The sequence below is a fragment of the Stereum hirsutum genome (assembly GCF_000264905.1).
Source record: "Stereum hirsutum FP-91666 SS1 unplaced genomic scaffold STEHIscaffold_17, whole genome shotgun sequence".
NCBI lineage: Eukaryota > Fungi > Basidiomycota > Agaricomycetes > Russulales > Stereaceae > Stereum > Stereum hirsutum.
The window spans coordinates 1,094,107-1,107,319 of NW_006763147.1; the positions used below are offsets into that span (position 1 = coordinate 1,094,107).

The following is a 13,213-nucleotide window of genomic DNA, read 5'->3' on the forward strand; positions in this document are numbered from 1 at the left end:
TGTCCACAGATGACCGAATCCCTCGTCCTGTCAGTGAATTGCATCTGTTTCCGGTTTGTGGGGTCTGGTGCGGGACCAGGCTGGAGGGAGGCATCCCGCATATGGCATGTGATTCCTCGAGACCAACATTCGCTCCTTTACCCCGCGTCAGAAAATTTGAAATTGGCTCGCTGGTGCGGAGATTACCCTTGAGATCACTTCCGTGGGTGCCACAACGCGCCCCGCATCCCCGTCCCCGACCGTGTGCGAGGGAGACGCTTCCCCAGTCCCGCTCCTTGCTCCTCCGCGATCGTGGGCGGGGAGCCGCATGTCTTCGATAACCACAGAGCCATATCCGCAGAATGTTGGAGGCAGCCGTGAACGCACTACTTCATGAAGTACACGCTCCATAGTCGTCGTCTGTGGGGGCGAGAAACAACGCCCGAAACAGTGAGAAAAGGATGCTCTCGAGAGCGTCGCATGACTTCTACGCCCACCTGTCACTGCTCACAGACTCAAAAGCGTCACCAAGTAGGACGGAACCAACGATGCATATGATACTATGAAGTACTCAATTAGGCAATGCGGATAAACGGAAAAGGCGTGCCGTGGTTCGTGCTCGCGCCTCAAGAGTGAGAGTTCCGAGAGCGCCCGCCCAGAGAACCAAAAGAGACGGAGACAAGAAACCATGGGTTTGAGCGGCGCGAAAGGACATCGCGCTCCGCAACTTGCCCTCCGCCAAGTCTGTTCATTATCTGTAGTCGCACAACCAAGCATGCACACGCTGTCGTGCACTGAGCGTATATGAACGTGACAGCAACTAGAGTCGTTTCGTCAGAAAGGAGCCCAGTCACTTTGCGCCCCTGTGGCGAAGGCTGGAGCGGTCTTCCGAATGAGTCCGATCCCGATGGCGATCAGTAAGGAGGCCCGACAGAACAAGGGTAAGGAAAGGAAGGCGTCAAGCGAGAGTCCCCCGGGAAGACGCGGACGTTGTCCGACTGTACAAGAATGCGCGTATAATGTATTCCTTGGTTCCGTGAAGAGGAAAATCATCACCGTCTGTCTCCGTCGTACACCAGGCCTGCCAATCCGTATCTGACCGTAAACGCAACCACACTCCCCGCGATCTGAAACAACCGAGCGTAAGCGTCTTGACTGCACCCTGATGTCCATAATGGCGAAGTGTGTAGATAGGTTCACTCGCCTGGACGCAAATTAAGACTTGCACGAGCCTCTTCTCGCTCATAGGCCCGAACCGTAGAAGTAAGAAGTTGAGGATCGTGAGATTGGTAGCTTCGAGGATCTGGCCCGTGCTCGGATGAATCGTGAGTTCCGTGAGGCGGAGAGCGGAGAGCGTGCGGAGGACGAATGTTGTGAGGTTCGAAGGTGCTTTAAGGAAGAGGACCTTAGAGGGGTGGAGGACGTTCGTGTCTGGGTCGAATCTGGTTGTACCGGTTCATCGGATGATTCGTGTACCAAAATACAAGAGTACCGGAAAAGAAAAACAAGTATGACAGCGGTTGTGCCGTCAGAAAGATAACGGTGGATAATATGGCCAGTGAGCAACTCTTGGCTCTTCTACCGTGAGAGAAGGGAAACCTGACATACCGTGGGACACGATGGCGAGGACAAGGCACCAGTCCGAAAAGCTGTGGACATGAAAGCACGAAGTTGAAAATTTGTGGGAGGAAGAACAGCAGGAGTGTCTTGGAGAAGTGGGCCTGAATGCCAACGACTGAAAACGCCATGCCGGTGACATAGCAGAGTGTATCTCCTGGGAATGCACGAGCGGGGTACCTACAAGATCCAGTCATGTCAACTAACTGGCTAACTGGTGTAAACAGAGAGGAGGCTAAACGATGAAAGACTACGTACCAATTGTGGTACAGGAATCCCAGGCAAACACCCACCAGTGGCAACATGAAATAAAGACTGAATAGATGGCGTTCAACGAGTTCCTTGCTCCCGTAGGACATGCCCGCGCTCCATACACCGCCGACCTCGACTTCGGACGGGCTTCCGAGAAGGTGCATGGGTATGCTGAACCCAAATGGCCAAGGCAGGTACAGAAGGTCATTCAGAACGACAGAGAGTGCGATGATCAAGGCTTGCGAAACCTCAGATCCATTGATTCCCGCAAGGATATTGATGCTGTTTGTAGTGAAGGTCGAAAGGAGGGCCATGTAGGCATAATATAGAGGGCCTGCAAGATCATGAGAAATGCGTTCAATTAGCGGGCACATATTAGTGCTTACCTAGGTTTAGAAGTGTGCCAAATATTCCACGAAGAGGTATTGGGACAACCACGTTGGTATTACCTTTCTCGGCGTAATATACCATGAGGAGAGGGATGGAAGCGATGATTGGTATGGGTAGTTTGTGGCGCCACCGAATGTCAAACACATCGTCCAGGAATCCCAGTAGAGTCGAGATTAGGAGAGACAGTAGGGACGAAAGATACACAGAGAGCTACCAATCAGATTGACATCAGAAGTCGGACAGAAATAGCAGAGTGAATCGGTGTGGCACCCACCTGGTAGTGAGGAAATGTGTTGATGATTATGCCTTCGTGGACCGTGAATTGTGGGCGAGATTCCGAGAGTGATATGGACGAGAAGGCGAAGGGTATAAATATAATGAGAAGTAGAATGTACACAGATGCACAGACGAGGCCCAAGCTCTCTGGGCTAAGAAAGTACTTCAATGAAATCGTGTGGCACAACAAAGGGCAGACGTACGCACATTTGGGTGTTATAGGTCTTCAACAAGTCTCTTCCTCTCAGGTTAGCATTGATGAACGTCGGCCCAAGAGCAGGTACGAGATAAAGTGTTGCTAGTAAAGCAAATATCGACAAGCCGATCGAAATGTAGAGGGCTGGTACAGAGGGAAAAGGCTCTATAAAGGGCCGAATAAAGAACCATGATGCGACTGGTACCAAGGAGAGCAGCAGAACTGAAGACAGTTGTCTAGGTGCAGTTGGACTGCCCATAGTCAACTTTCACCAGACGAAACGATGGTTGTGATGGTCCAGATGCAAGAAATATCTGAAGAATTTCGCAAAAATAACGTTGAAGACGTGTCTGCCACGTCGCGGACGCGACTTGTCGAAATACGCGTTTTGATCACCTGATGTCAGACCTTCTTCCCACCACCATCGCCGACGACGGCAAGCTTTCCCAAACAAAATCTCCAAATTCCGAAAATAATGCGCTCGAACATCTCAATAAGACAGGCTGCTATGTCAGGAGTGTAGAGGGAAAAGGGAGAGGTGTTTTTGGTGTGCTTTTCCTACATTTATTCCCCCATGATGGCATACTCAAGCAGTTGATTTTTTTTGATATTTTGGGCAGCGTCGGATGTCATACCAGCATGGACGGTTATTGAAATAAGCCCGGTCCTTTTTTTCTCGCCAGAAGAGTATGACTTGCACGGAAGGCATACCATATTAGACCACTATACATTTAAGTGGCGAGATGGTCGGATGGCCTTAGCTCTTGGTCTCGGTGCGTATGGGCATATACTCTCTGAACGAACTGTCCATCTAACCCAGGCGGCAGGATCCTTGTTTAATCATTCGCAGTCACCCAACGTCTCCTTCACCCTCGATCCGACGACGGATTCCATTAAGTACACCACCAGTCGTCAAGTTGAGCCTGACGAAGAACTCTGCATCTTTTACGGCCACAAACTATGGTTCGATGCGATCGATGCCGGTCCCAGCTCCACTGCAGTTTTATTTCAAGAACCAGATGACGGTTGGGGAGGTCTCGGTCCTTTGAGCGATGCCGTTGAAGGTTCAGATCTCGACGAAGACGAATCGATGCTGGACGGCAATCCTGACGAAATCATCCTCGAGGAAGACCTTCCGTTCTCTAGAGTCAGGATCACACCAGATGAGGATGAAGAAGAAACTCCTGAATCCATACGCACAAGTATGTGACTGGATGAATTTATTCGATGTCAATTGTACTGACGAGAGTAGTGCAGGTATGGGTAGTAGACATACCTGACCCTCGGCATCTAGCTGTCATGTTAAGGTACAGCCTAACGATAGCTTTTCATCCACCTGCAACCACTGACAGCGTGTTATTAGATGGCTTAAAGAAGCGAAACTCGACGCGCCCGAGCTCTCGCATCTCAAACGCATCCGCAAAGACCTTCAGAAGGGAACATCCACTCTCCTCATCAGCACCTCCCCTGATTCTCCAATGCTTCCATCCGACGCTGGCTTCACTCTCCCTCCCCCTTACCAAATAACGGTTCCGCGTACCCCCGCCCTGACACCCAATTCCTTGAAGCTGAAAACTGCACTGTGGCCCACCATCTTCACTCCTCGGCGTAAAGGCGAACCGGAGAACTGGCCGCGCGCAAAGTTGCGCTGGGCTCGGCGGGCCATGCGAGTCGTCGTCTCTGAAGCTCTGAAAGCTAAGGTCAAAGGAGAGGTACGACTTGGATCTTCATCCTACGTTCAGAGTGCCCTTCCGCTCATACGCCGTAATTAGTTGCCGATTGTGGCCCATGTGCCTACACCTTATGAGGACTCCAGCGAAGAACCGTTACCGTCGTTCACTGCACATGACACACGTAATTCAGCGCAACATCCTCTGCGGCACTCTGTACTCAACGTCGTCCGTCAAGTCGCTGACTTCCGTACGGAATCAAAAGCCACCCCACTCCTACACTCGTCACCTCCCCCCTCGCCTCTCTCAATGCCGACTCCGGCCACTCTTCTGGATTCAGCCCCAGAGACCTCACATTCCGTCACTACACTCTCGTCCACGCACTCGGGCGCAGGACAAACCGACGCCTCATCCAAAAACGGCCAGCACTACCTGCTCACCGGCCTCACTCTCTTCATCTCACACGAACCCTGCTTGATGTGCTCTATGGCGCTCACACATTCAAGAGTGAAAGAGGTTTATTATCTGATCCCGACGAGCAAGACGGGAGGGTGTGGTGGTGTGGCTTGTGTGCCGAAATTGGAAGGGGTGAATCATAGATTCTTGATTGGAAAGTGGAGGAACGATGAGGGGGAGACGATCAAGGGGACAGAAGGGCTGGTGATTGGAGATGACATAGACGCGTAAATTGTGTCGTGGCGCGCAGACCAACCATTGCGAAGGTCAGAGCGTGCTGGTGCTCAATCAGAAGTTATTATCAATCCCGTCATTCATCAGCCTCGTCTATCGTCCTGCATATCAACTTAAACTGCCTAAGGGCATTCTGCTCTGGCGCTTGGCGTGTTGTGTGGCGACTCAGTTTTCGGGACTTTACGCCTTGATCTCAGCCCATGTTCATAAAACGTGTCCACCAGATGACCGTAATATGGTGTCTATGCGGTCACCTAGATAATCGATAGAGCTTATTTCCACAGCCGTGTTTCTCATGGATCTATATTTGGACTGTATATATGCCATGCTCTCGAACGGGGTGCGCCACAGTAATTCGTCGCTACTCCCGCTTCTCGAGATCAACGACAATGGCTCATCCTCTTAACTTCCCTCGACACACTTATTTCTACCCCGTCGGAAACACATCTCCGGTTTGTCTTACTCAAGATGTCGCCCCAGAGCAGTCAGCCAGTATCCTTCTGCTCGGATGCGGCGATCCAAGGAATATACTCTTCACCTTGTACTCAGCTGCAGAGGCGCAGAATAAATGTAAGTGCAATCTATACTCTCCCGGTATACGCTCTCTAATCACGACTCCTCAGTCTCACGCACGTTAGATATAACCTGTTGCGACGTCGAGCCGGCAGTCCTGGGTATGTGATTCGAGATACTACACGATTCCAATGCAGTGGACTGAGCACGAAGGGGCTTTAGCAAGAAACATCCTCCTATTCACGCTCATCATGGATACTGAACCCATCCTCGATGGCCCCCTATGGTCCATATTCTACGATTTTTACATCGACTCCTCTGCCATGCGCCTGCTAGTAGACCAGTGCCGTCGGCTCTCAGAAACCTCGACGGACATTGGCGCCTGGCATGCGAGCAAATATGGCTCGCTTCTCAGAATTTGCACGCAGCAAACACTCTCAGAACTTCGTCGTCATTGGGCCTTATACGCAGGCTTCGAGAGCTTACCTACTCGGAGAAAGGCCGCCGTCGAACGTGCATTCTCCACTGCGCTCAAGTCTAAATCCGACACATATGAGCTTAACATTTCTTCGGCTCGCTCAGCCGGCCCACTCCGCCTAAATGCGCTACGCCTCGTCTCAGACCATTTCAATCGATTTTGGTCCTCCGGCGTGAATACACAAGACAAGGAAACGTTGGCGTCTGCTACTCTACTCAACCCGACGTTTGTATACTCCATCACCGGTGAAGGCTTCTCTGTCCACTATGGCACCGACGCATTCTCTTCCTTTCATCTCGCTCCGGCCTTCGCGCATTTGGAGGGATCAATGGATAGCCCCAACGGCGAATCCGCTGCCAGTCTCTTCAACTTCGTACGAGGCACATTCCAAGACTGGTGTCTCTCCTTCAAGGAGGTCGCAGAGAGAAGAACCTTGATCTTACGGTTCGCGGCGGGCGATGCTCTCGCTTTTTGCACGCTACTCCACCATCGCAACCTTGATCCTCATGCTGAAAGCACAGTGTACGCCACTCGTTGGAAGGCTGATCTACTCGAGCTCGATGGCGGGGACTACTCGTCCGGTGCAGACAACGCCGCGCCTCAAGTGTTCGATGTTATTGAGACGTCCAATCTCACAGATCATGTCGGACTGCAGAACATCTTAATCATCACACAACCCATCCTCTCGCGCACCCCATCGGCCGTCGTCTATACCGAAACTCTACTCCCAGCTTCGAGGGACTCTATCAACGGCTTTCGTGAACTCATCTGCGGCGATATTACCACAGTATCTGTACTACTCGACCTCGTTCCATCATCTTTCGTGTCCAAGTTCACAACCCTCAATACTGCGCAGGAGGTAGTCTCACAGCACATGCATGCCGATGCCGGCCAATACCACGAACGAATGACATGGAAGGTCATGTCGCTCTCAGAATCGAACACATCTCCACCAAGATCTCCCACCATTTCCTTCGAGCCAAAAGCGCTGGGCTGCTTACTCTTTGACCTCTATCTTCGCATGTTCAGCGACGAAAATATGAATCCTTTGATGCAGTTCCTTTCGGGAAAGGGGGACATCAGCAACGTTGTGTCAAAACGCATCCGACTCATTCACAACACCAGAGCAACCTTCGTTGAGTTCGCGAGGATCGTCAAAAGTAGAACCACTACAAACTGGGCCCCAATCATGAACGCTTTCTTGGACCTCGTATACGCGGACAAGACTCTCCTGACAGGTTCCAACTACTTTCAGGACATGGCTTGCCAACTCCACCTAAACGGCGTGCACTCCGTGGACGTGCTCAAGCCCAACCCTTTGCGTGGCCGAGTAGCGTCGTTGCCGGGCTGGACAGACACACCGTCTATTGTTTTTATCGTTTTTCAGATACCTCGCCATCGGTTGAAACCACTTGAGGACTATCCCCTAGAAGAATTAGGAACACCAATCCTACAGTGCGAAACTCAAGGTTCCAACTTTCACAACGCCTTCATGTCCATTCAGACGGCTTTTGGTTCTGTTACCAACGCTGCCAAGGCCGGTCAGGAACCGTCCCTCATTTTTCAAGCGGACGACGAAGGGTGGAATAGTGCGGCAGATCTGGTAGTCACTTTCGCGCATCCAGCCTGGATTCTCACCATAGATCCCATGAGTACTCGCATCAGATTTGGGCTCAGATCGACGCCCGCAACCGTGCATCTCACGGCTACCTTGGGCTTCGAGCTCCTCATCTTCGATACCTCTATCAGTGACGAGCAACACGTCTTCCTGAGTCGTTCACGCTTCAGCACCCAGAGGCGGCCGGACACAGTCTATACCATACCACCCACCATGAATCCGCCCGTTCCTTCTGCAACAAATCACTCAACTGTTACCCTCGACGGTAGCTCTCAGAAAATCGCCACGTTTACCGTGAAAGCAACCATAGACGATCCGCGAGAACAGGCAGTATTGGAGGGTCCCGCGCAGGTGAAGGTTGCTAGCACACAGATCTCGCCTTGTCGGATAGCGCTCAAGTTCGGTCAAGTGGAACGTGTTGTCCAATTTCCTTTTCCCGTTGACGGGACGCGGACCAGATTGCGAATAGCCAGAAAATCTCACTACATTGAGGTATGTGACCTCTTTTGAGAGATAAGTCTCGTCTAACTGGTGCCTTTTGACAGGCCACCGTTCCTCCTGCCGGTCATCGTACTCCTGGCGGTTTCTTCGTCAATAATTTCCCTCTCGTGCTACAAGGTGTTACGCCCATTCCATGGAATATACACAGGCTCGTCCTCGATAAACTACCGACGGTCACGATCAACAAGCGGCACGAGTGGTTCAATCCCAGTATTTCGCTCATGATGAGCGATTACGACCGTTCGGTTATGGGGGGAGGACAGAAAATTACGCAAGATGGATGGAAAGCGCTGGCGGACCTCAAGGAGTCAATCCATAGTCTCTTCGTTCGTCACACTGGAATCCAGGGCAATGGACGCTTTTCCATGTTCGCATTACGAGACCCATCGGTTGGCCCTTATGCTGTCGTCTTCATCTCTGACGTGCGATTCGACCTCGCTTCGCACACTTTCGTCCTGAATGGGTACCTCCTCCCTTTCTCAAGAAAACCAACCGTTGTTCGCGCGCTCGAAAAAATATTCTCCAGTCCTATCTGTTCGGTCAACACGGCTGGAGAGGAAGTCGTCATGTGGCGCCGGCTCCTTCCTGCGTTGGCGGAACGCTGTCGCCAGACGTGGAGGCACCGTGCCACTTGCGAATACATCAAGACGGGCAAGGTCCCACTTTCGCTCCTACCTCTCGAGAGTCCGATCTGCAGTTGTGGTGAAGGCAAAGACGTAGAAGGGATGCATAAAGTGAAAGGTTGGAAGGAGTTCGCTCCCCTCTGCACACGTATCGCCATCAGTCCCCTTTTCGCTGTGCCGTACATGGAGAGCGTGGCAGGATTTGCTAAGGATGCAGGTGCAATGTTCTCCGCGTTCCTCAAGGATCAACAGGGAAAGGACGCAACTGGGTCGGTGGATGGCGAAGATGCGACGAGACGGGCTATGGAATCAATCCAAAGGTTCGCGGAGGCGTCGGATGCGATATCGTCCCAGAAGAGATGCGCCAAGTGTGACCTCGGCGGGGATCTGAAGGTCTGTGGTCAGTGTAAGCAAGTAAGTTATTGTTCTCCTGCTTGTCAAAGACAGGATTGGAAGAAGCACAAGCAGCAGTGCCGTCGAGCTTGAGTCTGAGGCCGTCGTGGATGTACTTTCGAGTTCGTACTATACAATGCGGGTCCCTTCGAATATCTTGGCATGATACAGAGGCATTTACTTAGTTCATCGAGCACGCTATTGCAATCCCTGTAGTGTCTCTATATTTGTCCTATATCTCAGTCGGATGAAATTGCCGTAGAATCCCAATTAGCAGTGGTTCGCGAGCAGGCGTACTACGGTATATGGTGCAGTAGTTCCCTTGTGGAGACCAATAAAAACGAGACCGTCTAAGGATGGTAAAGCCCGAACCGAAGCAGTACAAGTAAAGAGAACACACGAACAGTGGAGAGCGAGACTCGAAGATTCGGGGCCGTGGCCTGTCAGCGATTCGAACCGAATCTATAAAACCAGTTGATTCAGTATCTATGACTTTGTGCTCGCCAGCTTGAAACTGAATACCATTTCATGACGACGAGGTGACCACGGATGCCACGACGCCACACATTATAACCACGCATACCACCAAAACACAATCAAAAATTGCGCATATATCCCAAACCCAACAGCGTACTAGTACAGACGAAAAGAGAATCCTGAAGTAGTACAACGCGTATAGTAGATTGTACAGTACTCCACCTGTAAAGAGAAATAAATTGAAGACCGTCTGAGGATGGTAGAGCATAGATATAAATAGTTCGAACAAGCACGCAGAACGAAGCACCACAAGTGTATCTCACAGAGTACGTCAAATATAAAGCGAGGTAACAGAGCAAAGAGGAAGGCAAGACACAGGCAGCGAGCGAGCGAAGCTTCACATCTTCGTGTCACTCTTGCTAGGCTGGGGGCTCCACATCTGCTCCTTGATATACTGCAGCAGCACATTGTCCGTCACATGCCTCAACTGGGGCGAGTTGTCGACATACTATTTCACATCGTCAGCTCTCCAAAAACAAAGAAGAAGAAGAAGAAAAAAGACGACGAACCGAGTTCTGCGCCGCCCGTATGACCGACATCGCAATTTGCGCACTGATATCTCTAATCCTGTCCAGTCTGGGGTACACCAACCCGGACTTCGTCTCCTCCTTGTCCAACGAACCAGCAAGGGCCACAGAAGCTTGTTCGATCATCGAGTCCGTTACGCGAGACGCCTTGGAAAGGAGAGTGCCGAGGCCGATGCCTGGGAAGATGTACATGTTGTTGCCTTGGCCTGGTTCATGGGTCCTGCCGGTTGAGGGGCTGAAGTAGGAACGGTAGGGAGAGCCAGAGGCGAAAATCACGGAGCCGTTGGTCCTAAGGGAGGAAGCGGATGAGAAGACATAGTACAATGAATGGGAATGATGTGGGGACAGACCATTCGACGGCGTCTTCGTAATCTACCTCGCTCATAGAAATAGGGTTGGACAGAGGGAGAACAATAGGGCGAGCGTTCAGCGCTGCCATGGATGTAATAACTTCTTTCGTGAACGCATTCTGAAGCGTGTACCACCGCGGTCAGTACACGCCAACACTCGTCACGAGAGTGTAAGAGAAACAAACACGAATGGTGCTCAGTCCGAGCAAAGCGGTCGGCTTGACGTGGTTGATGATGTCGATGAGGTTCGTGAGTGGAGGTCCTTCATAATTGGTCCTCGCGAAGTCTGCGAGATATCATAGTCAGCTCACAGCGCACTGGACCAGGGAATCTCATCGGGCACTTACACTTTTTGTGTTCTTGCAAGCCCTTTCGGTCCGCAGTGATCAATCCTTTCGAGTCCACCGTCTAACACGACCACGATTTCGTCGTCAGCATACAATCGGACAGAGCACGATGCGAGTTTTAAGACGTGTGACAATGCTCACCCAGATCTGCTTCTTTGCCTCCTCCTCACTCATGCCCATGAACTTGAAGAACGACGTCAACTGCTTCGCCACACCGATGCCTGCAGAGCCTGCACCGAAGAACAAGATCCTGTGGTCCTTGAGTGGGAGACCGGAGGCTTCGGAGGCGAGTCTAGCGGCGTTGAAGAAACCGCTGAGGACGACGGCACCGGTGCCTTGGATCTAAACGAAGAGTCCCAGTCAGCAAACGTGTGGCGCGCCACAACATGTTGATACCAGACGTAGCAGGGTAGAATGGGTGGGTGGACAGAGGATGGAGAATATACGAACATCGTCGTTGAAGCATTTGTACGTGTTCCGGAACTTATCGAGGTACTTGAATGCATTGTCGGTTGAGAAATCCTCGAATTGGACGAGCAGGTTGGGGAAGACTTCCTTCATCGCTGTCATGAACTCTGTCATGAACTCATCCATCTGTTACACCATCAAGTGGTTAGCACGTCGAAGGAGGTTGCCTTATGGCACAAGTAGGGTATAGCGAAAAGGTTGGAGACTCGGGGACGAACCTCTTTGGCATCCGGACGCGGACGGCGGACACCGATATAGAGCGGGTCCTCCAGGTATTTTTTAGTCGAAGTACCAAGGTCGAGACATATCGGGACCTGCGACATACAACGCACACGATCAGTCAATGCTCAGAATAATGATAAGTCCTCAGGAAAAGAGGGAAAAATATAAACTCACCGTCGACGTCGGCCTAATGCCGGCACCGGCAATGTACAAGTCTCTGCATACAGTATGCATAATCAGAAACTGAGCATTGGATGTTGGCCTGAAGGGCTTACAATTTCCCGATACTAATTGGTAGCCCATTCGCGCCGAGGTCTCCCAATCCCAAGATACGACTGCCTACACATCCATTCCATCAGTCATTTCAGCGACCAATCCTAACTAACACATCATGCCTCCAAGGAGGAACATACCATCCGTGACAACAGCGATCCTAGCATCGCGGAGGTTAGGCCAAGTAGCGAGGACCTCACGAATTCGACCTTTATCCCCAATGGAGACATAGAGACCCTCTGGCCTGCGCCAGATGTGGGAATAGTTTTGGCAAGCATCACCGACCTAAGTACACGGGGAAATGCAAAACGTTAGCAACCAAAACATGATTCAGCAGGAACATAGCATCGTGCCAGCTTGACAGTAGTAGTGGTTCAAGTGACAGATGGGGATATGACAAGAGAGTTGCTTACGGTGGGCGTGTAGAGGATGGGAACGATTTCCTATGGGCGTCAGATGTTTGATCAGTACAAGTCATCAGCGGGGATATAAGCGACCATGCAGTGCTTGCGTTTTCAAGTGAAGAAGACGACTGACCCGCATGTTATCGTACAGAATACTGTAAAACAAGTTCGGGTCCCGTTCTTTCAACCCGTTCAAGAAGATGTACTTCTCCAGCCCGTTGCTCTTGCTTCTCAGCTGCGTGAGACATCTGGCCCTGTGCGTGGCGCTAGAAAAGTTCGGTGGCGGGATGCGTGCGAACATACGGGGGAGAGCACGAGAAGCGACATTAAGCTGAGCCTGCATATTGAGCTCCTTCTGAACCTCGGTGGTGTTGCTCGCAGTGTTGGTGACAGTGGATGTAGCGCCGGGGCGGAGGTGAAGGGGGAGATCGGCGGGGGCTGCTTCAAAGATAGAAGCCATCGTCAGAGTGAAGTGCGGGTATTATATGTGTTGGCGGTCGCAGCGGACGGTGAGATTCAAGAGATGCGATGAGACGCGAAAAGAACTGAAGCTTGAAGAAGCGCTGATCCGTGTACACAGCTGGATTTGCGAAACGTGGTGCGATTGGCTGCAGCTGATGTTGGTGATGTGTCAAGCTATAAGTAAGGGCCAGAATAACAACCGAGCGGTGAGTAAGGTGGTCCAAGTTTCGGGCGCCTGTACCTCCGTGCGGGCGGGAGGATTGCAAAGGTAGTGCAGGATGATTGAAAATAGGGAAATGATACGATACTCACTATGATACGATACCGCCTGGGATTGAGACTTAATTGAAGATATGGGGATGGGATGTGGTGTGGTATGCGGGGAAGATGCTATAGTCTTTGGGGCAGCGGATTGGTGGGGATGGAA

The 13,213-nt window shown here is 51.4% G+C and overlaps 4 protein-coding genes across 4 annotated transcripts; 2 read left to right on the forward strand and 2 right to left on the reverse strand.

Annotated features, from left to right (window-relative positions):
- Positions 1–1,010: 1,010 nt before the first annotated feature.
- STEHIDRAFT_125179 (N-acetylglucosaminephosphotransferase) lies at positions 1,011–2,995 on the reverse strand. Its single transcript, XM_007309406.1, has 7 exons — positions 2,722–2,995; positions 2,513–2,666; positions 2,235–2,448; positions 1,855–2,182; positions 1,588–1,776; positions 1,184–1,421; positions 1,011–1,106 (listed from the first exon to the last, which is right to left on the reverse strand). The coding sequence occupies exons 1-7, from the start codon at positions 2,967–2,969 to the stop codon at positions 1,032–1,034; spliced, it is 1,446 nt and encodes a 481-aa protein (XP_007309468.1). The 5' UTR covers positions 2,970–2,995; the 3' UTR covers positions 1,011–1,031.
- A 143-nt stretch (positions 2,996–3,138) lies between these two features.
- STEHIDRAFT_86063 (uncharacterized protein) lies at positions 3,139–4,681 on the forward strand (the record flags this gene model as incomplete). Its single annotated transcript, XM_007309407.1, has 5 exons — positions 3,139–3,483; positions 3,538–3,912; positions 3,963–4,017; positions 4,074–4,422; positions 4,483–4,681. Coding segments are annotated over exons 1-5 (999 nt in total), but the record flags the coding sequence as incomplete, so codon positions are not given.
- A 4-nt stretch (positions 4,682–4,685) lies between these two features.
- On the forward strand, positions 4,686–9,289 carry STEHIDRAFT_104162 (uncharacterized protein; the record flags this gene model as incomplete). Its single annotated transcript, XM_007309408.1, has 5 exons — positions 4,686–5,640; positions 5,694–5,744; positions 5,806–8,171; positions 8,225–8,982; positions 9,100–9,289. Exons 1-5 carry the CDS (start codon positions 5,391–5,393, stop codon positions 9,287–9,289), a joined length of 3,615 nt encoding a protein of 1,204 aa, XP_007309470.1. The 5' UTR covers positions 4,686–5,390.
- Positions 9,290–10,070: 781 nt separating this feature from the next.
- STEHIDRAFT_66625 (malate dehydrogenase) lies at positions 10,071–12,625 on the reverse strand (the record flags this gene model as incomplete). The annotated part of the gene is made up of 13 exons (XM_007309117.1): positions 10,071–10,181; positions 10,243–10,549; positions 10,611–10,729; positions 10,796–10,896; positions 10,958–11,018; positions 11,099–11,299; positions 11,408–11,551; positions 11,644–11,739; positions 11,822–11,864; positions 11,923–11,982; positions 12,057–12,205; positions 12,334–12,363; positions 12,458–12,625. 13 exons carry the CDS (start codon positions 12,623–12,625, stop codon positions 10,071–10,073), a joined length of 1,590 nt encoding a protein of 529 aa, XP_007309179.1.
- Positions 12,626–13,213: the final 588 nt, after the last annotated feature.

Coding starts and splice junctions, on each gene's coding strand:
- STEHIDRAFT_125179 (XM_007309406.1), bottom strand. CDS start 2,969: ATGGGCAGTCCAACTGCACCTAGACAACTGTCTTCAGTTCTGCTGCTC. Junction 2,667..2,721: donor AAGACCTATAACACCCAAAT/GTGCGTACGTCT, acceptor GTACTTTCTTAG/CCCAGAGAGCTTGGGCCTCG. Junction 2,449..2,512: donor ACACATTTCCTCACTACCAG/GTGGGTGCCACA, acceptor TCTGATTGGTAG/CTCTCTGTGTATCTTTCGTC.